The sequence below is a fragment of the Myripristis murdjan genome, chromosome 4 (assembly GCF_902150065.1).
Source record: "Myripristis murdjan chromosome 4, fMyrMur1.1, whole genome shotgun sequence".
In the NCBI taxonomy this organism is placed as follows: Eukaryota; Metazoa; Chordata; class Actinopteri; order Holocentriformes; family Holocentridae; genus Myripristis; species Myripristis murdjan.
In genome coordinates, this window is record NC_043983.1 from 9,678,318 (window position 1) to 9,704,345 (window position 26,028).

Genomic DNA, 26,028 nt, shown 5'->3' on the forward strand with positions numbered 1-26,028 from the left:
ACACTAACACACAACAAAAATCTGATACGAGTATCCTGAAACTTTGATTAAGACGTTTAAATAAGGAGTCATGACAGATTGAGAAATTTCCCTTTTAGATATTGCGACTTAAACTTTCATCAAAGGTGACCAGGCTTAATGTCAAGGACACCTCAACAAATATTTTGGTGGCTGCTTGGCATACGGCTGGAGACTCTATCATGGATGAAGCCTTGCATTAGAAAAATTAATTTATAGTGAAGAGTTTTCCCTTATATTTTCCATGTATTTGTTTGTATTAGCTTTTATGTTCCATGTCTCATGTTTTTTTTTTTTGTTTTTTTTTGGCTCCTCCTGCACTTTTCTTTTTAAGTTGTTGTTTTCTCTTCCCAATCTCTATATTTTGTGTATATATAATTTTCGTATTATGCATTTTTTATGTGCAATAAAAACAAATTAAAATAAACTGAGACCATTATGAATATAAAGTTTTTAGATGAGGACTCAGCTGAATGCATATCTGAGCAACCAGCATGTAGGAAGGTAAATTGAAGCTGATTCCTTTGATTCAGTATTCTTCGTAGCTCACAGGTGTGTATCGTTTATAAGAGAGCAAATAAATAAAATGCAACAATGCCTGCAGAGAAATGGTGGACTTTTTGATTGCACAAATATTTTATTTTCTATATATGATATGGAAAAGTTCTTGTCGAGGAGTTTCATCTTGTCTTTGCTCTGGCATATTTGGCACCATGCAAAACTGTGACAGCTTAGACCAAAGCTGACCTCATGCTTGCAATCTGGTCTGTATATATTTAATAAAACTATGTTTGTAATAGTAAGAACAGTTGGAGTTTTGTCTCATTGGTCACTTCATCCTGACAACAACAGGCCCATCACCGTGGTGATGGAATATTGGCCTACATTCTATGCCTTCTACACCTGAGTGGTGGATCTTTGGATCAGTCATTTGGTGTGTGTGGATGCTGAGCTGTCTAAACCTTCAGAGCACATTTTCTTTAAAACACCGCAATCAAAACACCTTGAGTTTTCCTTGCAGCAGGTTTGTACATGATTTTTCTTTCTGTTTCCTCTCAGCTAAATGTCTTTAAATTGTGCATTTTGCCAACTAAGTAGTTAGGGTTGATGCTATGATATGTACTGAAAACAATGTTGTTGTTGTTTTTGAGGAGGTGTGCTGTGCTCCATGTTGCATTTTGTGTAATTTCTTACTTTTGACAGTGATGGTAATCTGTGGGATTGGACATCTTGAGTATTTGGCACAAACATAAAATCAAGAAAGTCAAAAGTAGAGTTTTTGTGTTTGTTGGTTATGACAATCTGTGATTAATATTACTTTAAATAATTTACCACTGTGATGGTTCATAGGTTTTTGGGTGCTAGTTAATGTAATTTCGCACAGTTTGTTCAGAAAAGCTTTCCTGTAATTAGAAAAAACAACAATATACAGTGCAGAATTGAAACAGGCCATTGTGTGGACTGTGCAGCAGTGTGCCCACGTGTGTCCAAACCAAAATTCAACACACTGTTGCATCACAATGACACATTCTGAAGTCAGAGGGTGCAAGTGGCAGAATGTCAGTCAACCTTCAACTCTCAGCTTTCTACACACCTTTTCTGTAGCTGATTATTTACTTGTTGCTAGTTGAGACAAAAGCTTTGTTCAGTTCAGGTTTCACAGTGAGGTAGGTGTGGACTGACATCTGTAGTGTTCAGTGATGCTGATGATGATCTAACTCATGAACTGAATGCTTTTCTGCTTCTGCTCACAAGGTAAACCAGCAGTGTCACACATGGACACTGAATTTGTCCATCAGCAGGTCCAGCTGATGAGACCGTCCTCTTTTTCAGAGAGGGAGCATGATCTGTACCAAGCAGAGGTGGGTCTACTCACTGGGAATGTAAAGATGCATTTTGTTGAGGGCGTCTTGTGTTTTCCGGTTCCAAGCAGACTGTGTGTGTGTCTTGCAGAAAAAGATCATGCGGCAGTTCCTGCTCATGAAGCAGCAGGAAGAGGTTCCTCCTCATGTATCAGTTGGTAACATGAAGGCCTGGCTGCTGTCAGGACGATGCTTCCTGGAGGAGTGAGTCAAACCCTTCATTTGTTAAATAACATTACATATTACATTACAAACTGGTACAAAAGGTGCAACATTTTGAGAAAGACACATGACAAAATCTTTCATGTTTTTGAAGGTTCCAGGGAATAGCAGAGAGGGCTGATGCAAAAGAATTGCTTCTAGCTGAACTGGTAAGTATAACACAGAGCATCCTCAGTTGAGATACTAGAACCTCTATTTACATGTTCAGCGACAGCTACACGATGTTCATATTGAGACTAACATGCTGCTGATGTGCACAGGCCTGGACTATAGCGAGGCGCCACTGCCTCAGTCATATGGAGGAAGAGCTCTGGGCAGAGCTTCATAAAGAGCAGCAACTTTCACTGCAGTTTGGCAGAAAGGTACAAACTAAATTCATCGCATTCTGTGTTGTAGCAGCTGCACTGTAACAGTAACTCACATGAACTCTTCCTCTCTTTCTCTCCCTGTCACATGAAGATCACACTGGAGGGCCTTCAAATGCTCCTGTCAGCTGTCCGCCCCGCAGCAGAGAAGGATGTCAAAGTCGTCCTCCTGTCCTTCTTCAGATGGCTGCAGAACGCTGCTCCATCGTTCAGAAGAAACTACAGAGTCTCCTCACTGCAAAAGGCACTTCAGCAGCATGTTGACACCCTGGTAGTGGAGATAGTGGCAAGAGCTCTGGATTTCCTCCTGGAGGAACCAGAACTTCATGGCCAACACTCCCAGACTCAGGATTTCATCAGGGCTGCTGCTGATACAACCAGAGCCAAGGCTGCTGTTGCCGAAACAAGCAAACTGCTGGCTGAGACAGCGGCCCCTTGCCTGTCAGAGTTCGGGTATTTCCCCTCCGGTCTTCTGAAATGTATGTCCAAAACTGCAGCTCAGGACATGGTGGCACAGATCCACAACAGGTTTGCTGAGAGGCTGCAGTCTTTCAGACTTGTGGACTACGATGACAGCTTCTTCAGTGCCAGGGAGGCTGTCCTTTTGGCCATTCAGCACATGGATGGCGGGAGCGAGGCTGCCATGGAAGAGGGACTGGAAGAAGCTGCAGACATTTCTGAGGAGAGCTCTGAGCTGTGTGCAGAGGAGCTCCTGCAGCAGACGGAGGACGCTCCTGAGCTGATTGCTGACAAGGAAGCTGTGGTAAATCACGGCTGTCTCCACATTACATCACAGCATGTTTGGTGCCTTGAACATGTATTTATATCAAAATGATTTGAAATTGTTTTGTGTTCACAGTCTGAGAATGCATCTTGTGTCATTATGGAGACCGAGGTGGACACAGTGATTGACCTGCAGGACAAACCCATGGATTCTGAGATGGGAGCAATCCTGCCTCTGATCGCTGACTTGAATGTGACGGCCCACATCATCCTTGAGGTAGGAGACAAACCAAATCTAAAAAAAGAAAGTGTTGTATGTGAATGAAATATCTCATACTAAATCATTTCTAATGTTTTTCTCTGATTCTTGCTTCAGGATGCTGCGCAGGAGGAGAACCTCATTCCACAGATGTCAGCCAGCAGTGGTGATGAGGTAAGAACTGATTGCTTACCTAAAAATGTCATCATACTACAGAAACATATCTGCACTGAAGTTAAACAGTCAGTTTTATTACCAATCATAAGTTTCCCTTTTCTTGTTGCTTGTATTTATTTGTGAACACGTTTTTATATCAAAATGATTTGAAATTGTTTTGTGTTCACAGTCTGAGAAAGCATCTTGTGTCATTATGGAGACCGAGGTGGACACAGTGATTGATCTGCAGGACAAACCCATGGATTCTGAGATGGGGGCAACCCTGCCTCTGATCGCTGACTTGAATGTGACGGCCCACATCATCCTTGAGGTAGGAGACAAACCAAATCTAAAAAAAGAAAGTGTTGTATGTGAATGAAATATCTCATACTAAATAATTTCTAATGTTTTTCTCTGATTCTTCCTTCAGGATGCTGCACAGGAGGAGAACCTCATTCCACAGATGTCAGCCTGCAGTGATGAGGTAAGAACTGATTGCTTAACTAAAAATGTCATCATACTACAGAAACATATCTGCACTTAAGTTAAACAGTCAGTTTTATTACCAATCATAAGTTTCCCTTTTCTTGTTGCTTGTATTTATTTGTGAACACGTTTTTATATCAAAATGATTTGAAATTGTTTTGTGTTCACAGTCTGAGAAAGCATCTTGTGTCATTATGGAGACCGAGGTGGACACAGTGATTGACCTGCAGAACAAACCCATGGATTCTGAGATGGGGGCAACCCTGCCTCTGATTGCTGACTTGAATGTGACGGCCCACATCATCCTTGAGGTAGGAAACAAACCAAATCTAAAAAAAAAAAAAAAGAAAGAAAGTGTCTTATGGGAATGAAATATCTCATACTAAATCATTTTTAATGTTTTTCTCTGATTCTTCCTTCAGGATGCTGCACAGGAGGAGAACCTCATTCCACAGATGTCAGCCTGCAGTGGTGATGAGGTAAGAACTGATTGCTTACCTAAAAATGTCATCATACTACAGAAACATATCTGCACTGAAGTTAGACAGTCAGTTTTATTATCAATCATAACTTTCCCTTTTCTTGTTGCTTGTATTTATTTATGATTGATCGCTTAATATTGTGCGTTTTTTTTTTTTTTTTTTTTTTTTTTTTAGACTCCTGAGGTTGGCAGGGTGGAGCTTGTCGAGAGTCACGGTGAGTTGTTGCTCATTTTGATATCAGGAGAAAATACCATGAAACTAAAACCACCAAGTATTTAAGTTGCTATGGAGCCTCACTGGAGTCAGCTGAGAAAAAATGATCTATGTGCAAATCTGTGCTCTTTCATATGAGAGCATCTCTACATGCACAGTACTTTTTACCTCCACAGATGAGGACCAGAACAAGCAGAAGAAGAAAAAGAAGAAGGGAGTGCGTGGATTTTTTAGCAGAATCTGGAAGAGACTGAAACGCCGCTTCGGAAGTGCTGATCAGCATTAAAAATCACAATAATCAATCACAATAATAATAGTAGTAATAATAACAATGATAATAAAGGTAATAATAGCATTTAAATTGTGGTCAAACTTTTATTTTGCCTTTTTTTTTTTACACAAACTGTATGAAACAAGTAATATTACATCTTTTTGGTTATTGATGTTAGAAAACTACCATCTAAAACTGAATTGAGAAAAGGCCATAGAGGTTACATGCTACAGAGGAACTGCTATTGTCAGACAATTCATACTTACCGTCAGACATGGGTGTGTTAGAGTTTTTTTTTTTTTTTTTGCCAGTTAGTGTCACTGCAATGACTGATTGTGTGCAATAATTCATCACCTACTTCACTACAGAGATCTCATATAACAATATACAGCATAGTAAGAACACATTTACTGAGTATGTGCATCATTTTCATTTTACACAAATACACTACAGGTACCAGCACATACAGCAATATGTAACGTCTGAGGGATGTACAGTTGGGTTCTGGTCTACAGACAGTGGGTGGGACACTTACCTCGTGTGGCCATAAACTGTTTGAGGGCCACATGAACATTTTACTCATAAAGAAGGATCTAGATAAGATTTAGAGCTGTAATATGAAGACAAAGAGCCTTACTGAATCTTTTGATATCAGGCCTTTCTTGTATCTCAGACTGGACCTCACAGACGTTTTGGGCCTTTATGTGGCTTACTTAAGTTACGTATACTGAAGAATCAAAATGCAACTGCAAATTACAAAACTTTCTGCCATGAGAAAGTGAGACTCAGCAACTTTTAGCCCTACTGTTCTTCTAAGCATCTCTTGGTATACAGCAGGTTTGAAATATTTTCATTCATGAAAATAAATCAGAATCACAGTGGGCCTGTACAGACTAGGTAGCCTATTAGTCCATTTCTTGCAGTTATTAGAGTAACATTTATAAAATATTTATGAATTTAAATAAAACAATTACGAAAGCTGAACTTGGAAATGGATCAGGTGTGAACGAGCAGAGCTGAAACAAAAATCTGCAGGACAGGGGGTCCGTGAGGATTGGGTTGGGGAACGCTGTCTTAAATGTCATCTCCACTGTGATTTTTTTTTTTTTTCAGTAGCCTATTTTTATTTCATATGATCTACTGGTGAAGCAGCATAAATCTCTATGAGGGGGAAACATTTTTGTCTGCAGCGGAGAAAAAAAAATAATACAGTAACAACAGCAGAACAGACTTTTAAAATATGCTGACTGCACCTTTAAACTGACTGTAGCGCATGTCTCTTTAAGAGAGAAAAGAAACGCCCTAATCCAAATAAGGACGTTGTACGGGCGCACCATGTTGTCTGCGGTCGGAAGAGCTGTGTTCAGGGTCTCTGGCTCTTTGCGTATCGCCACAGTTACAATGGCAGACACTCTGGCTAAAGTCCCCGATGTAGAGATTGATCCAGAAGGAACCTTTAAGTACATACTAGTGAGAATAACAGTGAAAGATGGCAGCGTGCATAAAGATATAGTCCGAGGCACCAAAAGTGCCGAGTATCACAGTAAGTTGGCAGTGCTGCGTGTGGCCACTTGTTTTATGATATCATGCAGTATTTCAGCTGCAGATGACGTGCAAACGGATTTGACACAAATAACGTGGACTGTTGCAGCATAGGCTAGTTTAACCCATATCTTAAGGTCCATATGGTGCACCCAGCCATAGATAAGTACACATCAACAGAAATGCAGGCACACCAGCCTTTATTCTGTAAAAGGCTACTTTGGCTGATGGAGGAAACAGATTTCTGTTTATTAATAGCAGGCTGTGGACTCAGAATATTTTACATGAGCTTTACTTCGGTCTGAACTTGCTGGATAAATTGTTGATTGTTCAAGGGCCGCTTAGTGCAACTAACCAGACTGTGTGTGATTTTTCAGATCATATATTTGACAAGGTCAATCCAGCCATGGAGGCCTTGGGAATGGAGTGCAAATGCCTTGGAGGAGGGAAGATTGAGCACAACAGCCAAGACAAAAAACTAAGGGTGTTTGGTGAATCAACTGTAAGTGCATTAACTCTGAACAGTGTGTTACTTGTACAGTGGATTAGATGTCAAAATGCATTTTGCAGACACATTTAAAGTGTTTTTCAAGGGAAGCAGTGTTTTAATGAGCTATTGGTGTTTTTACAACCCTTTTCAGGCCTTTGGCAAAGCAGACCATGCAGTGTCAGCAGAGAAGTTGAAGAGTGCCTTCAGTGACTATGAGATCACCTGGTCTGATGACAAAAAATAGGGCGAAAACCTGTGGAGTAATTTTGATCTCACTTCCAGAGTTTGTCCATATTTCAGTTTGAACATGATTACCATAATTCTGTTGTACACCCGATAAATAAAGCCATCCTCTATTTCATGCCGACTCTGTGACAGCTGTGTGAATAGTGGCTTATTGGAAAAACAGCAGCCACTAGCTGAAGAGAAGCAGTTAAATATGACAAAGTGAAGGACATGTGAGCCACTAATATATGTTTACACAAAGCCTTGGCCCAGTTATCCTGTTAAAGATTGGAACTTTCATCTTCTGATGCCATCAAAAACAAAATGTATAAACTTTGCCAACATAGTTTCCCTTATTCAACAAATGATTCTCCCTTTTAACTTTCTCTTGTTTATACGTAGACCCTAGACCAGTTGTGTCAGGATGGTTTAATCCCACAAGAGCCAAGCGTAAAGTCCATACAGGAAGAGTTACGTGAGTCTGAATCACTGAACATATCCTGTTACTCAAAGAGATTGTAACTGTTTTAGGAACCAGCAACAGATATGAAGGACCTTTACTAACTCCTTCCAATGCTTTTACGGCTATTTCTGTGTCATAATGATAAACTTCATAGCACTTTCAGAGTTGACACACAAATTGCTTTGTTGACAGCTGTAAAATCAACACATGTATCAGTCCATAAAAATGTGGATTAATAAGTCACTTAAAGGTCAGGGGTGTCATTTTTGCCCTATAAACTGTAGGCCTGTACAGCCCTTTAAAATAATAATAATGCATTTTATTTGTAAAGCGCTTTCCTTATTATTTAAAGGCACTACAGTGAAAAGAGTAACAATAACAGTGCATCAAAGAAAATAAAGTAGATAAATTAAAGCACGTAGACTAACTGTGATTAAGAGCTCCAAATAAAATTCAACTTGAACTTTGGAAACTCAGGTTCCACAGGCAGGGTCTTCTGAAACCTAGTGGACAAAAAAAGACTGATCCTTGGCCAAATGTCACATTTCAAACCTCGTATTATTCAGACAGAAAATACTCGACTTGGGAGAAAATGACAAAGCCAATAAAAAATAAATCAAGATATTACAACAAAGGTGAAGAGCTTATTTCCAGTGAAGTTCAATTGTATTGTCACTGCCTCAGGAAGAATTGGCTCTGTTTATAATTCATCTCAGGCCTTCTTAACATTTTTTTTTTTTTTAAACTGACTTTTAAAACTGACTAAATCAATACTGTTACAAATGCCTTATATCTGTGGTTTTGTAAATGTGGCCTCCTCAGTAAAATGAGTTGTAGTTTTATTTGACTATAATTTCAGTCACTAGAGATTATGATAAAAAAATGCATGAAATGTTTTAAGATTATGTTTTAATTTAACCATCTATTTGTCAGTGTTTAAGTATGACATCTAAAAAATGAAATATCTTGTCATATGACGGTCCCTCGGGCAAAATCAGTTCAAGTGGAGGTCAAGAGTAGTTCAAGCCAACTTGGGGATCCAGAACATGAAAAAGTTTGCAACAAATGATAGTATTAATTAAAGAATCATCAGATGTTCAGTTTAGTCTTTCATGTACTTCTGGACAACCACAAAATGCTTTGTCTCTGTAAAATTAAAAAACGAAAATGAAGACTGAAGTGCCCTGAGTAAATTCAGGGTGGTTTATGGGATTGACTGGCTCTTTATGGTTCAGTTGGTACTCCAGCCGAGAAGCTTCAGATCCCTGATATTTTCTCTTTTTGGTGACTCAACCTCTTGTTAGTTACATGAAAGACTGATTTCAAGGAGTGGTCGTTAATGCCTCACGTTGCACGAACAGAATTAGCTAGACACACTAAAAACAGCTCCACTTAGCGTGACCCTCATCAGCGGACCTGCGACTCTGACTGCATCCTGGCAGGTGCCCCTGCGACCTCCACAACAACAAAAGAAAAGGCATCTTCCTTCCAGTGGCCATGCCAAGTCGGGCGCCAGTTTCTTGCATACGGATAACCTTTCTATTATCTGCAAACAGGGAGTTCACCACAGGAGGGAGAAGAGTTTAACAGTGTTTTTCTAGGAAACCACTAACTGACCAACTTCCAAGGTATTCGTTGAGGTCTTTTGGAGTTGACAGCCAGGTCGTGTAACATCTGCCCAGCTGGTGTGTCCTTGAGCAAGACAAGACATGCCTACAAGCCCTGTATAAGTGCTGCTGTATGGCTGTTCCTGCACTTAACCTCTAAGACAGGGACAAGTGAAAACAGTTTCCCCATGGAGATGAATAAAGTGTCAGATACAAACTTGTAAAGATTTGCTTTGTGTTCCTGACAACATCAAGCTCTCCATCTTTGCGATAGCAGTTTATTTTAGGATTTGACTAATTTTGAAGGCAGATTATAGTATTTCTAGACTGAAACTGGTAAATGCATTTTATGCCATTGTTTAACGCCTTTAAATCTGACTACATTATTCCAAACAATTACCATTAGCATGTGTTCATCAAAATTATGTTTTTGGCACGGTGTTAAAGCCTGTTAGACCATCATGGGACACTAAAACCCTCCACTGATACCCAGAAAAATCATGTTTTTTAGGGTTATCAGCTCTTCAAGGGAGAGTGGCCAACCACACTTACTCTTCATTAAGGGGAGGTCTGACCTTCACATGAAGAATTTGTTTGGATGTGCAGGAATTTCCTTCATACTGATAGTGAATGGAATGACTGGTTGATAACCAGCAGAAACGAAAGTCAACAAAGTCAAAATATTGACAAACTGATATACAACATCAATCTAACCCTAACCTATTTTACTTAACTTTAATGCCACTGGATTTGCACCATGAAATATTATTACAATATTACATGTTTTGAAATGTAATCAAATGGGATTTTGATATTTCCTTCTCAGTGTGAGCATCATTTAAACAGGTCCCCAGTGATTACTGAAATCTGAAGGAGTGCCGATGTATATTGACTTCCTAAACAGGAAGTTAGGCTTTTCCTGCAGCAGCAGCAAGCAACACCTCGGGCTGCCGGGAACAAAGGAAAAGCAAAAGGAAGATGGTTTACTTTGGCACTCAAGATCTTATCTGTAAAACAATGGCTTTTCTATACACTGATTACATGAAGTCATTAAGGCTGCAGCCAAGAGAATTTCCAGAGACTTCAAAAGCAGAAAGACCACCACTCCTGTACTGATTTAAATACAATTCAAAAATTCCTCATGACATACTTGCCCCTGCCTCATCCGAGGAGACAGTTGTCTAGTTGGCCTTAAGTCACTGATTTCTTAAACTCCGGTTTTAAACATTGCTTGTTCCAGCAACTCTGTCAGTAATGTTAGGCCAGTGACAGTGGATCAGCAGCCTGGAGTAGAGCTTCTGCATTAGGGATTAAACACTTTGTTCAGTTTGACAGGAAAGGAAACTGAAAGCAATATCAAGGATGGAAGATGAAAGTTTGTCTTTCACTGATCCTTGCTTGTAGGTTCAATGATTACAAGTGTTATCTCTTAAAAAAGATACATTGATATTAAAGTTAATCCATTAGATTATAAAAGTTTTTTTTTTCATCTTTTATTAATTTTGATCTGCCTTACTTTACAAGTCTGAGGTGTATGTTAAAGTTGGGTGTACTGTCCTGCTATATTGGATTAATGAAAAAAAGACTTAAGCAAAACTGTAGCCTGTTATTTACCCACTGCTCAAAGTGCTGGAACACTAAGACAGAGAGGGTACAAATATCATGGGGTTGTATTGTGGATTGAAAATACACATTTTATGGCATCCTCTGTGTCATTGTCCATGTAGAAAATGAGACTTAGAAATGCCTTGCTGTCAAAAACATTTGATTTGGAACAATAATGATCACTAGTAATGGCTGTTCATACTGTAAATATGACAATACTCCTGCTTCTCTGTATTTTCTAATTAATATTCTACACTTATTTTATAGTCTAATATAATTCTTGAACACATTCATTTAAAAAGTAGTGGTGATTTTATATGTTTGTACTTTTTTGTATGTCTTTTGGGTGTGGTTTTCATATATGTCATTACAGGTTTCTACCAAACCCTCACATGTACTTTTGTATTTCCTTCATGTGTTTTGTCTTTATGTGTGTGAAACAAATAAACTAGCGCAATCTGTACAAGCAAAATGCCATGCACCTGCTTTTACTTGCCATGTACAAAGTGCAGGACACTTCTACAAATTCTACGATTCTACAAGACAAGGTTTTATGTAAACTGGGAAACTACACATTTCAATACACAGCATATGGTGTCTTTTAGACACTCCTGCTATTGTCCTGTAGTTTCAGTTTTCCCTCTCATTTTCTAGAATGTGTGACCTGATTACAGTGTCCTATGGCTCATCATAACATGCAACATATAATCTAATCTAATCTAATATAATATAATAACTGTCTGGTGCAGAATAGCAAAACAAAATAGTTTCAAAAGTGAACATGATGGGACCCAAAACTGATTGTAATGAGGTTTTTTTCTTTTATGATGGAACTTAATTTTTTCATGTGTCTTAGTGCATAGATGTTTGCATTCTAAGTATATATATTTTTTGTTCTGTGGCCTACTATTATTACTATTATGGCAGACTATTATTTAATTGTGCTTTACCTGTAATCTTGCTCAACACTACTGTAAATGAGGCGCCATCCTCAATGGTTCCTCCAAGTTGAAGGAACCATCGTCTGATGATGACTGCAGGCCTGATGCTTGTATCATAACTTTTCACAGGTGGTTGGAAGCAAAGTTTTTTTAATGTTAATGTTTTTTTTTTCCAACAACAAATTAACACAATTAAATCAAGAAAATAATGCACAGACTAATGTACATTGTTGCTCTGTTTTGACTTAGCTCACCATGAATTCAATGAACTACGTAAAAACAGGTCCTTGTTTATTGATGAACAATTTATGTAAGCGAGTTTTTATTTTCACCACTGTGCAGTCTTTTAAGCATGTGATTGGTTCAACGTCAAACTCCTTTATTGTTTTGACCAATCAGAGAGCTGTTAGATGACTATGGTTGTCCTTCACGTCACATCCGACTCAAACAACCGCGCGCGTTATGACTGCTAAAGCACTGCTATGATGTTGTATACGTTTTCCCTCGCTGTCTTTTGCACTTTTAACCGCTAACAAAAGTACAAAATCAGGTGTAAACAGAAGTTGTAATGTAAGAACTCCGAACTAGGAATTCATATTTTTGAATAGAGACGAACGGCTTGTGGTTCTGGTAAGTTAACGCTACGTAACGTCTCCTCGCTAACGGAAAGTACCGCTAGCAAAACAAACGGGTCGGTGGGGCAGAGTATGCCTTCCTAACCAGCGGGTTACTATTCAATAAGCGACATGTTAACTGTATTATCAGCCTGTTGGGCGAAACTATTGATAAACGTTTTATACCACAGTATTTCAGTAGTTCAAAACACAGAGTCAAACCACACTAATGCTACCTTACTACCCTTAATACACTAATATGAAAATGTCAGCGGGGACTCAGGCGCTGGATTCAGATAATTCAGGAAGCGTTTCTGTTGTTTTGTTTTGTACAATGCTATGGTCGCACATCTAATGTCAATCTAGTTGTGTTGCCAGCACTACACCATGCCCCTACTCCTTTTTATTACACCACATGTGTCTACAATGGACATAAATCTGTGAACTAATTTGTGGTGTCGTTTTGTCTCAGAGTCATGCGTAACACAGTGTATTGCTTGCTTCGTTGTGTGTTTAAAAGCTGAGTATATGTCCCTGTGTGTGCACAGCTGCTCTGACCTGGTCCTGCTGGCAGTATGTCTCAGACCACTCTGCTGGAGGAGGTTCTGCAGTGGAGTCAGGACACCTGTCGCCAGGAGCTCAAATCTGTCTTGCCCAAACTCACCATATCCTCCCTTAAGCCACTCTATGCCATTATCTCAAAGTGATTCCTCTGGTTTCAGGGTTTCTGCACAGGAAATGAGAATTTGGAAATTTATAGCTCTTGAAGTAAGTGTGTTGAAATCATGGAAAGATGTAGACTCAGACCCACTCATCACAGAGAATATTGTGAAGAATTTAAAGAGTGGTATGGCCTATGCAGCATGGTTGTTATAAAGTATATTGAACACTAACCAAAAATTCTCAAATGCAGAGAGAAACTGTAGAAACACATTGCTTTGCTCATGTAATGGATGATTTATACTTCTAAACATTGCTATTGCAGTGTTGACGTAGCTAGCATGGTAGCAAGAGTAACACATTTAAATTGCAAGATAGAAATCAACTCACTGTGATGCCACAGTCTTCCTTGACAGTTTGTACTCTTTGCATCATGAGTCTGAGAGCTGGGATGATCACATACGTAAGTCTCTTTGGTGCATATTCTGTAGTTAAAAATGGCTTATTATTTTGTGGTTATGTATGACCTAATAGTTTGGCCTGTTCACTCAGCTCGAATGCTTCATAATAACATAAGTATTTCCTACAGGTATACTGAAGATAATCACAGACATGTTCCTCCCTCATATTGGTTTGTCAGAGCTGGAGAATGAGTGTTTCTCTAAGGTCCTACCAAAGGTGAATAATGACATAATGAACACATTCTTTTAATAACCCAAAATGTGAATGTAAACACCAGACTTGGTTTAGTAACAGGTTGGCCTCAAGTCTTTCAAAAGTCTTAAATGCAGTTAATGTAACATTTGACTTAGCCTAAATTGTGTCTTAGAAATTCTAAAAATATTTTTGTTTTTTCTATCTACCATGTTTCCACAGGGAATTATTTTTCATTAAACTGGCAGAAAGATTGTCTCAAAAATGTAACTATCTTTGACTTGTGTCAGATTTCTTCTCCTGTTTGCAGAGACACATTTTAGAAAAAAAAAAATACTTTTTGGGCGTTTCTGCTGTGTTTTACATCTTACATAGGAAATTAATTGATCCCTGCCCTAAAGTGTGTTACGAATATTTGCAGGTGGCCAAAATGTTTGACAAGCTATTGGAAGAGATCTCAAACCAAGTTGCAGGCCTGTCCAGTCAAAACACAGAAGTGCGGACCCTACTAAGGAACATTCTGCAGGTACGCCACCAACTCTTGCTGGCTGAGGTTTTCTCCTCTTGTTTTACACAGGACTCTAAGGTTGCGTCATTATGGTCTATGATGTGTTTATTTCATGACATAAGACATCTTGCTGTCTGTTTCAGGCAATGGTGCAGATAATAGATGCCTTGTCCACTTGTGTGCGTCATGTTTGCTCATTTGAGGAAGCTCCTGACCTGGATGCCATCCGCTCCCTACCCTCTTGCATCCTCAAAGTTCTGAGGGACACTTTCCAGCACTGCAAGGTGAGCGTATTTAGTTAGTCACTGACAATAACAAGTGCAAACTATTGGTGCAATTGTTATATTGAAGCTTTTCTGTATTGTCTGCATTGTTTTTGTGCACCTCAATGTGGTTTGCACAATTATGGCTAACATTATTACTGAATATTAATTATGATGGATATTTGGATCATGATTATCAATATGGAGTGTGAAGCAAAATTCGTCACCTGAATTATTCGTAGGCCTCTCTGCAATTATCATTTTGACCATTCTCTTCTACAGCCAGCATTCCAAGTGAATTGAAATGTTTCATTATAGTTCATTAATTAGTATATTCAAATGTTGTCTAATGTTGTTATTCACAGCAAACTGTGCAGCCCTAACCTATTTGTGTGTGCCATGTTGTCCTCAGGAGAGCGAGGTGGTTTACTGTGGTCGCCTGTCCCTGGTGGCTGACCTGCTGCAGGGCCTCTTCAGGGAAGCCTACTCCCTCCAGAAGGGCCTGATGGAGATGCTGGACAGGATGTCCCTCAACAGTAATGCCTCAGAGGAGGAGGTCTCTGACATTGTCACAGGTTTGTATGTGTGCATATCTCCAGTAGCGCTGCACAATATATCGTTTCATCATCGACATTGTGATGTGTGCATGTGCAGTAACCACATTGCAGGACATACAATCTCAGGTAAGGCAAATGAACTCAAACACATTATGCTGCAATTTTTTTGTTGCTTGATGCAAAAGGAAAACTTGCAAGGTTCTCAGTTCTCATGACTAATCTACATGAAGAATCTGTGAGATAGAACATAACATTTAGACCGATGTAAGGGTTGTTGCTAGTGACATGCAGGCTCTGCTAAAGGGGTGCCTTTGATCACTTTCTCAAATAACCAAAGTAGGCCCCATTAACCACCAGCCACAACCTGAATTAATTCTGCCTATTTCGGTCGATTTATAAACTGATCAAGTGCACATCGTAACCAGAGCACATAGTGAACTTGCTGGCCATGCAGAGTCTGCATGTTACCTGCCTGTAAACATGCACAGGACATGGATCCTGTCACTGGTAATGTCAACTGGATGCTAGAGGCAGGTGTTCAACTATGCGAGACGGCTTTTGAGTGTGTTCAGCAGCACCTCATCCCGGTGCTAGTTAAAAGTTAAAATGTTACTGTCTCGGAGCTGGTCCATCACTTAATGTAAATTCTTAACACACAGAACACACACACACACACAAAACCTGCACTGTCCAGATCTACCTGTGCTTAAATCTTGCGGGCATACAGATAAATCTATGTGTTGGTTTAGTGTTAGAGTTGTACCATCCCCAAGTGCACCAGGCCGTCTGCTGGTATTTGGTGCGAGCTATATGTGTTAATCTTCCACCACGCAGAGTAAGCATACATTTGAACATCGTTAGAAATGTTAGCTTAAATTTAAATAACACAGCTGTGACACATATGTCCATATGTAAAGTTTATTAAAAAAAAAAAAACATGTTGCTTTTCCCAAATACCTCTCCACCTGTTCTCTCTCCACTTGTCCATGAGTTGTATATGTGAAACCAAAGTGGAGGAGTCCAAGCTCTTCTGGCAGAGGGCTGAACCAAGTGTGGTAGAAGTAGGGAGGGTTGATGTGTTCAAAGAGGAGAGACTTATAAAATGCCCAGAGGAAGAAAATTATGATTGTTAATTGTATATCTGGACATGAATAACACACTGCATGTATTTGGCGAAATTTCCTGTATTTTTTTCATATTGGAATACGTATCGCAGAAAAAAAAGATATAGCAATGTCAGGTTTTTGTTTTTGTTTTTTTTTTCCCCCAAAATAATGCATCCCAAGTTTTCAATTTTTTATTTACCCTTTACATTATTGTACTACTCTACCTCCTGGGCAGTCATCCTTTCACTGAAGATGTTTTTCAATCTTTCTCAGTGATTCACAGCCTTCTGGACATCTGCTCTATCATCTCCAACCTGGACATCGCCCTGCATGCCAACACATGGAGATTCATCATCAAGTCAGTACCATACATGTTCATGTTGACCTTTTTCAAACTCAGACATATTAGAACAGTTGTTTTGTTCAAAGTAATTGGCAGACTGAATGGTTTATTCAGTTATTGACTGATTTTAACCACCAGTACCATGTTCAGACAGAGTTTAAAGCACCAGTCTTTGGTGGAGGAACATCTCCGTCACGGTGACATCAGCAGAAGCCTGTGTGATAACCTGCTTGCCTCCTTCAGCAGCTGCCTGGAGCTGGCTGAACAGATGAAACATGCTGGGCTACAGGTAGGAAAGCTGGCTGACTGCACGCTTGGCCCTCCTGAACAAAGAACTAAAAAAGTTATCACAGAGCAAAAGATGAAAAATAAATAACATTACGTGCTTTTGGAACGATAAACAGTGCAAAGTGACAAGGCCAACAGCAGAAGATAAATCAGACCCTTTTCCTCAAAGGAACAAGGACAAATTTGATCTCCTTCCTGTCCTTTTATGTTGTGCTTTCCCTCATGTATTGAGCCTGGCTTGTCCCTCTCTTACCCCTGTTATGATATCAGTGTTTTGCAGCTGCAATGACATGGGATCAAGATAATTTCCCTTTTTAAAAAAGATATTTATCCCCAATTTTTTTTTTTTTTTGTTCGTCATGTGTGTTAATTATATTTGCATTAACCTATTTATGTTTTGGTTCACCTACCTGTTTAGAAAATCATCCCTCCTCCATCATCGTCAATGTAAACAACAATTGCAGAAGTCCTAAATTTGCCATGCCCAAGTATGACATGTTTTTATGTTTTTTTTTCCTCATGGCATCTAAGAATAGTTGCAAAATGTGTCTAAATGGTTGCACACTGGATCCCTATGAATGGTGTTTTTTATTTATGACTTTTGCCCTTATTTTCTGCACCTTTGCCACCGTTGGTGATTTAGCCATGTAAAGGTATTGTTCATTTGAGTTTATTGTAAGTCACTGGAATGAGTGTCAGCTTAAAGCATAAAATGTTTAGTAAATGCAGGAGAATACAGTATGCAATGTGTTTTTGCCTGTGACAGCTGCTTTTTACTAAACTGAGATGCCACAGTAATGAATATTTCTGTGTCATTTAGGCATTTTTTATGTTAGACAAATGAGGACCTTTTCCTGTGTTGTACCCCTTTGTACTCAGAACCCAGTCAGGCTTGTGTTTGTGAGCGTAAGGTCAGGGCAAGAAGAGGTGAAAGAGTCCCTGGTAGACGTGGGCTTTGACAACCTGCTGATTTCATTCTCTTTTCTTTTTTTAAGGATGCGACACAAAGCCCAGAATACAAGCTGTTCCAAAAAACCACAAAGATGTGCAGATTCTTTGCCAACACTTTAGTTCATTACATAAAGGTACTACAAATCAGGGTCATCTTCCAGCCCTATTCTTTCTTTGAAAATACTACGTACTACCTAAATTAATTCCATTGTTGTTTTATGTCTGCTTTACAATTTAAAACAATGACACTCTGTAACATTTACCCTCATAATAGGAATTCAACTCTTTTCTGACAAAGTACTGTAGCAGCTTTCATCAACTCTACCTCCAGGTCATCAGGTAAACGCACTCTTGTAAATTGAAAAATCTGACATAGACCTTAATCGTTTTTGTTGACAAACACTGAGCAATGCAGATAAATATATTCTTAGATTAGGATTGTCTTATGCCCTTTTTAGCAAGTTTCCTCCGAGCTTGTGTGCTCCAGTGCTGCCTTCCCGTTTGTCGGAGGAGCTGAAAGTGGCGGCGCTGGTTCCTATGGAAGCCCTGCTGTCCCAGCTGATGCCCCTGCGGCCTTTCGCTGAGGCCGTCCTCCAGCAGGACCAGCGTAAGAATGATAGCCTGACCTCAGCTTGCCCCTTTTTCACATAGTGCAGTAGGGGTAATGGATGGCCTTCCTCTTAGCCTCTCTCACAGTCATTACATTCTCATGCACAACCTTTTGACCTTTGAGGACATTAGATTGCTGACTTTAGTCCTTTGCTGCCACAAGTTGGAATGCAGTGATAACCTGATAACTCTGCAGACTTGCCAACAAAATACACACGGCACAATTCTAGATGTAGTTATAGTAAAATTATCAGTGCTGTTTTTGTCTCAGCCGTAATCTTTTTTTGAGTGACCTTTGTCTTGTTTGTCTGTGCGCAGGTTTTAGTCCTGAGTGCGAGCTTCCTCAGTGTCTTCTGCTGGTGAGCGTCTTGGGTCAGTTGGCATCCCAACCAGAGGAGGTGCTGCAGCTTTGGTACAAAGGCAGCCAGTTCTCAGAAGAGACACCTAGGTAAGAGCAATGCTTAAGTTCAATAGTTTGACAGTAATTTTGTTGCAGCAGGCTTTTTTTTTTTTTTTTTTTTACATGCAAGAGCAGGTAAACACAGGTGTTGTTAATGACATTAATTCAAGTTCTAATCCATTTCAGTGTATCAGAGCTTTTCCAGTAAGGCAGCATGAACAACACCAGGACCCTGACTCTGTTAGACCTAAATGGAACTGACCCTTAAATAATATCATCAGTAACACCTTTGTTATTCATGTCAAAATGGCTCTTTGATAATTTTGCACTGTAATGTTGCAGAAATGGTCTGAGGTTTGGTTACAGTTCACTAAAGTTTTTAGCAACAGTGTGGGGTATTTTATTTATGACAAGAAAATTACACCTCAAACATAAAGAAGCTCTTAATAGTGTACAATACTATGTTGTGACTGGGTTTAAAATTGCATTAAATGCATTAACAAACATAACATTTCTTTAATTAATTTTATATGTAAGGTAGAGAAATAAATGTTAGAAATATACAGACGGCAGTTCATTATGATGTCATCACTAAACTGACAAGATAAAGTCATCCTCTGCTGTACCTGACTGCATCTTTTAGGCTGCCAAAATGTCTCAAAAGCTTCCAAGACACTGTTAAAGGCCTAATGTTGTAACGAACAATTGCTTGCACCTCCAGGCTCCCTCTCTTCCAGGCTGTGTTTGATAGTTTCCGGCGTTGCTGTGTTGAGCGTAACGTACCGGTGCTGTTGCCAGGGGTGATGATGAAGGGTCAGGCCCAGAGCAAGGTCACTCTGCACCACCACGTTTGTGTACAGCTCTGTGCCAATGTGGCTGCACTCCCCAACGGGTACTTCACCATGCTGGTGAGGAGCAAACACACAGACACTCTGTATGGCAGAGGAAATATGTTTTTTTTTCTTTTTGTCAGCATTGCTGGTAGATGTTCTGTATGTTACTTGGTAAATGACGTTTACTTCAAGGGAAGCCACCTTTCAGATCACAGCTGTTAAAGCTATTCCCTTTAGTCGCTAATCACATTCCCCCCATCAGCGGTGGTACAGTGCAGAGTTTCCTGTCATTCATTGTTGCTGATGTTGCTTTTTGCTTTCATTTTCTCTAGTTCTGTGTAATTTTGTGATAATCTCCCTCCATTATTAGCTTCCCTTCCTCTCACTTCCTCTCTCCCTTTCTCTTTTCCAGGAACATTGTTTGCTTAAGGCTGTGCTGCAGACTGATACTCAGACTGCTCTGCTGGCTACAGATGTGTGGTGCTTCACAGCACGGTGAGAAGGACAAATAATTCTGTTGCTGTTACCACACATCTCTTCCTACAGTAGATTCCTGGATGAAATATTTGTTGCAGATTGTTATTGGTGTTTACTTTTGCCTGTTGGGAACACCATAATTTACCAAAAGAGGAAACCTTTTGGTACTTAATGTATGTCATAAACTTTACATTTTAGCCCTATAGGGATTAAAACCGAAATAGAAACCACAAAAAAAAAAAAAAATATTTGCAACTAGTGTTTGACCAAAGTCTGACAGTAAATTTTTTTCCTGTTTTAATGTACTCTTGATCATGTCACCTCTGTCCGCAGGTATGGGACAGCAGAACTTTGTCTACATCATGTCCTCCTCATTGCTCAACTGGTGGGTCAACACCAAAAGAATGTGGCTGAATTTTCACCTTCTTTAGACACCAAGACAACACACGAGAACACAGGAAACATCTTGAACATTTGTGGTTCAGAAATACATGAGTCACATTCCCAAGTCTGTGATATATGAACTCATAGTGAATATTCATAATGTTTTTTCCACTGTGATACATAGTTTCAGTCAATATGTCTAGGTCTGATTTGATTGAAGGGCAGCCCAGCACACAAGACCACAAAGGCCTGTTTCCTGACATGAATATGAATCAATATTATCAGTATTTTTAGAAGACTCATAACAATATGTAGACTTAGTGGATTGACCTGCTTCCTCAAATGTGAAACCTTGGCCCTCGACATCTTAGGGACAGACCACAGGAAACTTGACCTTTTTCCATGTTGATGACCTCTTCCTGGGCACGCTCTAAAATAACTCTAAATCCCTTAATCTCTCTGTGGGGCTAGAGGTTGGTAGGCGGTCTACCCTGTCCTCTGTGGCACCCCAACAGAGGTGACAATTGGTGTTGTTGGACCTGGGGGGGACTGTGACACCTGTCCATAACCCGTTGCGTCATAACATGGCATCAGGCTAAGCCGAAAGTCACACATTTCCATACCAGTCCCTATTCAGCTCTTCACCTTTCTCTTTCCCTCATGACCCGGGGCTTCTGCTCCCCCTGAGCCTCCACACTGACTCTGTCCCTCTCCTCACTCAGGTGAAAACATGTACCAGTGAGTGTTACCAGTTGTCCCACCTGGGCCTGCTGCTCAGACGCATGGTGTTCCTCATGACACCGAACCACCAGGTCAGAACTGAAAGAAGGGTTTTCATAAACCTATGAAACACCACCGAAAGCCCATTTTCAGACCTCATGTATAACAGTCTTTTGTGTTTGTGATGAAATTCACCCTAAAACAGAATACCCCTAGTTATTCATATCATCTTTAACAGTTTATGTTGATGTACGCGAACATAAAAAAAAAAAAAAAAAAACTATTCCAACAGCAGAAACCACAACTGAAAAGTTGAGAGGAAAAATGTTGGAGATGTGGCACTGGCAATGGATAATGTGCATACTTTGTAGAGTAGACTCACCAGAATCAAAGGGATGAAAAAAAAATATTGTTGAAATGAATTATTCAGTTACATTTTTAATAATCATTTTTGTAATTCATCAACTGAATATACCAAAGAGTTGCTAGTTATATCATCACAGATGGTAAGGTTTGCTTGCTTTTCTCTATGTCAAATCATTGTAAAATGAATACTTTGGGAATTCTTAATTTTTATTTATTATTTTTTTTAAATTTTATTTTAATTCAATTTTTATTTTTATTTATTTATTTATTTATTTTTCTTATTGCATCATGCATGCTTTGTGATGAGTTTCATTTTTCCAGAAGCATTGTGGCTCAAGAAAAACTCATTCGCCACACACACACAAAAAGATTTTTTTTCCTAAATCATCTCATCTTTCCCAAGTCTGAGAAAACAACTAATTTAGCTTAGCTCTTCTGTCTGGTCGCTCTTGATGCCTGTTCATGGTAACAAATCCACACTGCTCTGTGCAAAATCATTGGCATGTGTCATAAGGTTATTGTTTTTCCCTTTATCTAAAGTGTTTGTGTTTCAGATGGAACTGGTGGAGCGTTTTCCACCCTCGCAGATGGAGAACCTTGCAGTGTGGCGTCATATCCTCCTCAGAGCTCTTTCCCATGACACTTGCCTCCATATAGTGACAGACGTCATCGCACTCTCTCAAAAAGTCCTGACTGACTGGCAGAATGGAGGATACAAACTGGGACAAGTGGACAAAGTGGTGAGGACGACAGATTTGCAACAGTGGAGGACTGTGGACAGGCGATTATTTTCTTTGTGACCATGACGTTAAATAGATAGGGAGAAATAGGTAGTATACACATCAAGGGCAAGGTATTGTGAATGAAGGTGTCTCAGTTAAGGGTTTCTGTCCTTGTGAAGTGAAGAGGGAATGGATAGAGGACCAGTGACCTCTGGAAGTGATGCTAAACAAAAGTGGGAGTAAGATAAGCTTGTTTGCAAGGTTGAGGACAAACCAGACAGATAAGGCTTTTGTTGCAACTTCTCTCCATAGAAAAATCAGAGATTAGTCATGTGAGAGCCAGACCATGCTTACAGTATTTGTACAGTGCTTTCAAACTACCAGTCAGGCATTTTATATCTAGACTGCCCAGACTATTTACTTTATCACTGCTTTCTGATTTGTGTAAACATTTTTCTAGTAATTATATTTTATCCTGTGTTGTTTTTTTGCTCTTCTTTGTTCTTCTTTGTTTTGCCACTGTGCAAAAACACTGAAATCACCAAATGAGTTGGTTTTGGGGCATAAGCCAATACAATGATTAAGAGAAAAGTGCTTACAGGAAGGTGTGGACGATAAATTTAGTAGTTCCTGCTGCTGACAACATTCCTATCTGATTGCCCAGATGTGGTAAAACCCAACTATCTGGTACACCATACAGGAAGAAATGGCTGTTTTCCAATTTGTCATCTTTCTTTTTCTTTTATGGAAAGCTTGGAAAAGTTTGGAAAATTATTTCTTGGTCTTGAGAAGTTTTAGAATTTGATTCAGATTGATAGAGCCATGGTGACAGTCATATTGCCCAGTAACTGTTTGCACACACACTGAAAACTAAAGTAAATAATCTGGACTGTAGTCTGGAAGGCATTAAAATTTTAAATGGAAAATATGAATAAGTGGTGTGTGTATAATGTTTCTCCTGTCTCCAGAACACGGTGCTGTTATCCCTCCTAATGGTGGTTCGAGTGGAATCGTCCTCCGAGGAACAGTGTGTGTTGTCTGCACTGAGGATGGCCACACAGCTGTGGCTGCGAATGTGTCCCAACCAGGTGAGAAACACGCATGAATTCTTGCACACTCGCTCGCTCACTCTCGCACAACACACACACACATACACATACTCACTCCCTCAACACGCATCGATACATGCCTATTCTTCCTTTTACCCATCATGCTCCAGGTGCAGACCTATCCTGTGCTCCAGCATACCCTGCAGCTGCTCCTGTTGATATCAGCCACATTAGTGAAAAGCCTTGAACCTCAAGTCATTGTCCAGGTACGCTAATGCTCTGACAGCTCTCACATAAACAAAACAAGAATGGAGAGTGCTGCAGCTGTGACTGTTGTGTGTGTCTCAGGCTCTGGTGTGTGTGGCTGCTCTGGTGCCTCACAAGTGTGCGGATGAGGTGGTGCTGGCTGCTTTGGAGTTCCTAGCCTCCCTTGGGAAAGTCTTTGTCCCTCATGACAGTCAGGTACTACAACAAGAAAGACTATCTCACTTTATTAACCCCTTTTGCTCCTTGCTAATTATTGCTTTTAATAAAGGTGACAGGAAAATGCTTCCACTTGTTAGAAGTTGCTATGGATTAAAGCAGAATGACATCTTAATTCCTAAAATGTAGTCTAAATTTATGTATGAGTGAGCAGACAGGAAAAAAACAGTGACCACTGAAAGCTTTAGTGGTTAGCTGTTCATGGATTATATGGAGGTCTGCATACTAAAAAGCAGATATGTTTTAATATGTTTTAACTACTCTTTAAGGACCTTGCATTGCTTCAACAGCCTTTATAGACTGAGTTTTTGTTTTCTTGTTGGTGCCACAGAATCAGATTCTGCCCAGGCTGAGCAGTCTGTTTGGAGTTCTGCTAGCTGACAGATCCTGGCTGCTTCATCAACACGCCCTGGAAGCCTTTTCTCACTTTGCAGAGGTGAGGCCAGAAAAACACTATCTTGATAGCATACTGTCGATGCCTTAATAAACCTCATGAATATATTCTTTGTTTATGCCTGGCGATTTAGATCACAAACCATGAGGAGGTGATCTCGCAGAGCTTGACTGTCGAAGAAACCAAAACCAAACTGGTGAATTACCTCAGCAAGGTAAGGAATGCCAGCGCATGCAGATTAAGATCTAGCTGAAAAACATTCGTTTTGAATGAAGCTATGGCTTCCTTTGTCATGTTGCAGACTGTTAATGCACAGGAAGATGTGGAGTCACGGTTAGACAGACTCAAGTTGGAGACTCCCGTTATTAAGCAACACAATGAGAGACTGGAGACAAAAAAGGAAACTGCTGCCGACAAGCTGGCTGCCGAGGCTGCTGCTGATTCAGAGGTCAGTGGCATCGTTTAAGTATTTTAATCCTTTTTTTGTTTGTGGAGGGTTTCCCGAGTAATTCTCTACTTGTCATTTATGCATAGGGTGTCTGCAGGTCCTTAAAAAGTTTTTAAATGTCTTAAATGTTATTGTATAAATATTAAGCTTTAAAAGTCATTCAGTATCCTTAAATTTGAATTTATGAGGTTTTAATTTAAACATTAACATTTTTTATCTAATCCCTCTTTTTTGTCAAAGTTAGTCCAGGTCTGCTGCATCAGGGTTACAATGATTAAACACTAAAAGGCCTAACACTGAATGTAATACCTAGCCTTATACTGACCTGCTATACTTATCTGATGGGAAATGCCTATTCTAGATTAATCCATCTCATTTCTTACTTATACTGTAGAGGGGAATCAAAGAAATTCTGGTGGTCATGGAGGCTCAAATTATCACGTGTTCACTTACCCAACCAAAATTTTTCCTGCTGGTTTTGGGGATTGGAACTACTAATGTTCTGGCCAAAAGCCCACTTCTCTAAACATGAGGTTTACATTGCCCCAGTATGAATTTCTAGCAAATGTACATCAGTTGATGAGATGAATTGATGAGTATGTTTGTGAATGTTATGAATGTATTTTACTGATTTATGTTGATTGTAACAGTGGAATACAAAATGTTTTTTATTCACTTTTCAAATTACTCTTAAGTAAAATTTGGTGCTCGACAGGATGATGATTGAAGAAACAGTGGATTCTTTCTGTAATGATTTGACTCGTGTACCTTTCAGCCGTGCCCAAAGCGAGCTCGGCAGGAGACCAGTACAGAGGAAGAGTACAGCCGCTACATCCACACAGCTGAGAGCGCTCTGAAGGCCCTGCAGGCTCTCGCCAAGGGCGAGGCCAGCACTGCTGCCCCACCTCCTCAGTGGCTGGTATCCAGACTACAGGAACTGCAGACTCTGATATCTCAAATCAGCACAGCCCAACAAACCTAGCAGCTGTTGTTTTTCCAGCACCAGACCAACTGTTAGTTTTATTTTCTGTGGAAAATCTATTAAAGCACTGTGTGTAGGCTAGTTCAAGTCTGTGTACCATATGCTGCTGTTTATATTTGTGTTTCCATTCTCAATTTTAAATGGTTTATACAGGAAAGGCCTCAGTGTATAACTGAAATCTAAATGTTTATTAAAATTTATTACATTTGATAACAGGCATTGTTGGACACACCTTTTGTTTATAGGACTCAGCCTGCCTGGATTCACCACTAACTGGAATTTGGTTA

General features: G+C 39.7%; 2 protein-coding genes across 2 annotated transcripts; both read left to right on the forward strand.

The window, feature by feature from the left end:
- The first annotated feature begins 6,369 nt into the window (after positions 1-6,369).
- LOC115357447 (14 kDa phosphohistidine phosphatase) lies at positions 6,370-7,454 on the forward strand. Its single transcript, XM_030048882.1, has 3 exons — positions 6,370-6,600; positions 6,977-7,101; positions 7,241-7,454. Exons 1-3 carry the CDS (start codon positions 6,393-6,395, stop codon positions 7,331-7,333), a joined length of 426 nt encoding a protein of 141 aa, XP_029904742.1. The 5' UTR covers positions 6,370-6,392; the 3' UTR covers positions 7,334-7,454.
- A 4,927-nt stretch (positions 7,455-12,381) lies between these two features.
- firrm (fignl1 interacting regulator of recombination and mitosis) lies at positions 12,382-25,960 on the forward strand. The gene is made up of 25 exons (XM_030049523.1): positions 12,382-12,560; positions 13,093-13,209; positions 13,628-13,667; positions 13,794-13,882; positions 14,280-14,384; positions 14,510-14,650; positions 15,042-15,204; positions 16,566-16,650; positions 16,786-16,924; positions 17,919-18,008; positions 18,149-18,213; positions 18,333-18,481; positions 18,802-18,931; positions 19,605-19,791; positions 20,129-20,211; positions 20,527-20,578; positions 21,300-21,389; positions 22,218-22,403; positions 23,354-23,473; positions 23,605-23,700; positions 23,783-23,896; positions 24,249-24,353; positions 24,445-24,525; positions 24,613-24,759; positions 25,535-25,960. Exons 2-25 carry the CDS (start codon positions 13,120-13,122, stop codon positions 25,739-25,741), a joined length of 2,754 nt encoding a protein of 917 aa, XP_029905383.1. The 5' UTR covers positions 12,382-12,560; positions 13,093-13,119; the 3' UTR covers positions 25,742-25,960.
- Positions 25,961-26,028: the final 68 nt, after the last annotated feature.

Excerpts from the sequence above, each read along its gene's own strand:
- firrm (XM_030049523.1), top strand. The coding sequence starts at position 13,120 with ATGTCTCAGACCACTCTGCTGGAGGAGGTTCTGCAGTGGAGTCAGGAC. Across the intron at positions 18,009-18,148 it reads CTTTAGTTCATTACATAAAG|GAATTCAACTCTTTTCTGAC; the intron begins GTACTACAAATC and ends CCCTCATAATAG. Across the intron at positions 23,474-23,604 it reads TGCGAATGTGTCCCAACCAG|GTGCAGACCTATCCTGTGCT; the intron begins GTGAGAAACACG and ends ATCATGCTCCAG.
- LOC115357447 (XM_030048882.1), top strand. The coding sequence starts at position 6,393 with ATGTTGTCTGCGGTCGGAAGAGCTGTGTTCAGGGTCTCTGGCTCTTTG. Across the intron at positions 6,601-6,976 it reads CAAAAGTGCCGAGTATCACA|ATCATATATTTGACAAGGTC; the intron begins GTAAGTTGGCAG and ends GTGATTTTTCAG. Across the intron at positions 7,102-7,240 it reads GGGTGTTTGGTGAATCAACT|GCCTTTGGCAAAGCAGACCA; the intron begins GTAAGTGCATTA and ends AACCCTTTTCAG.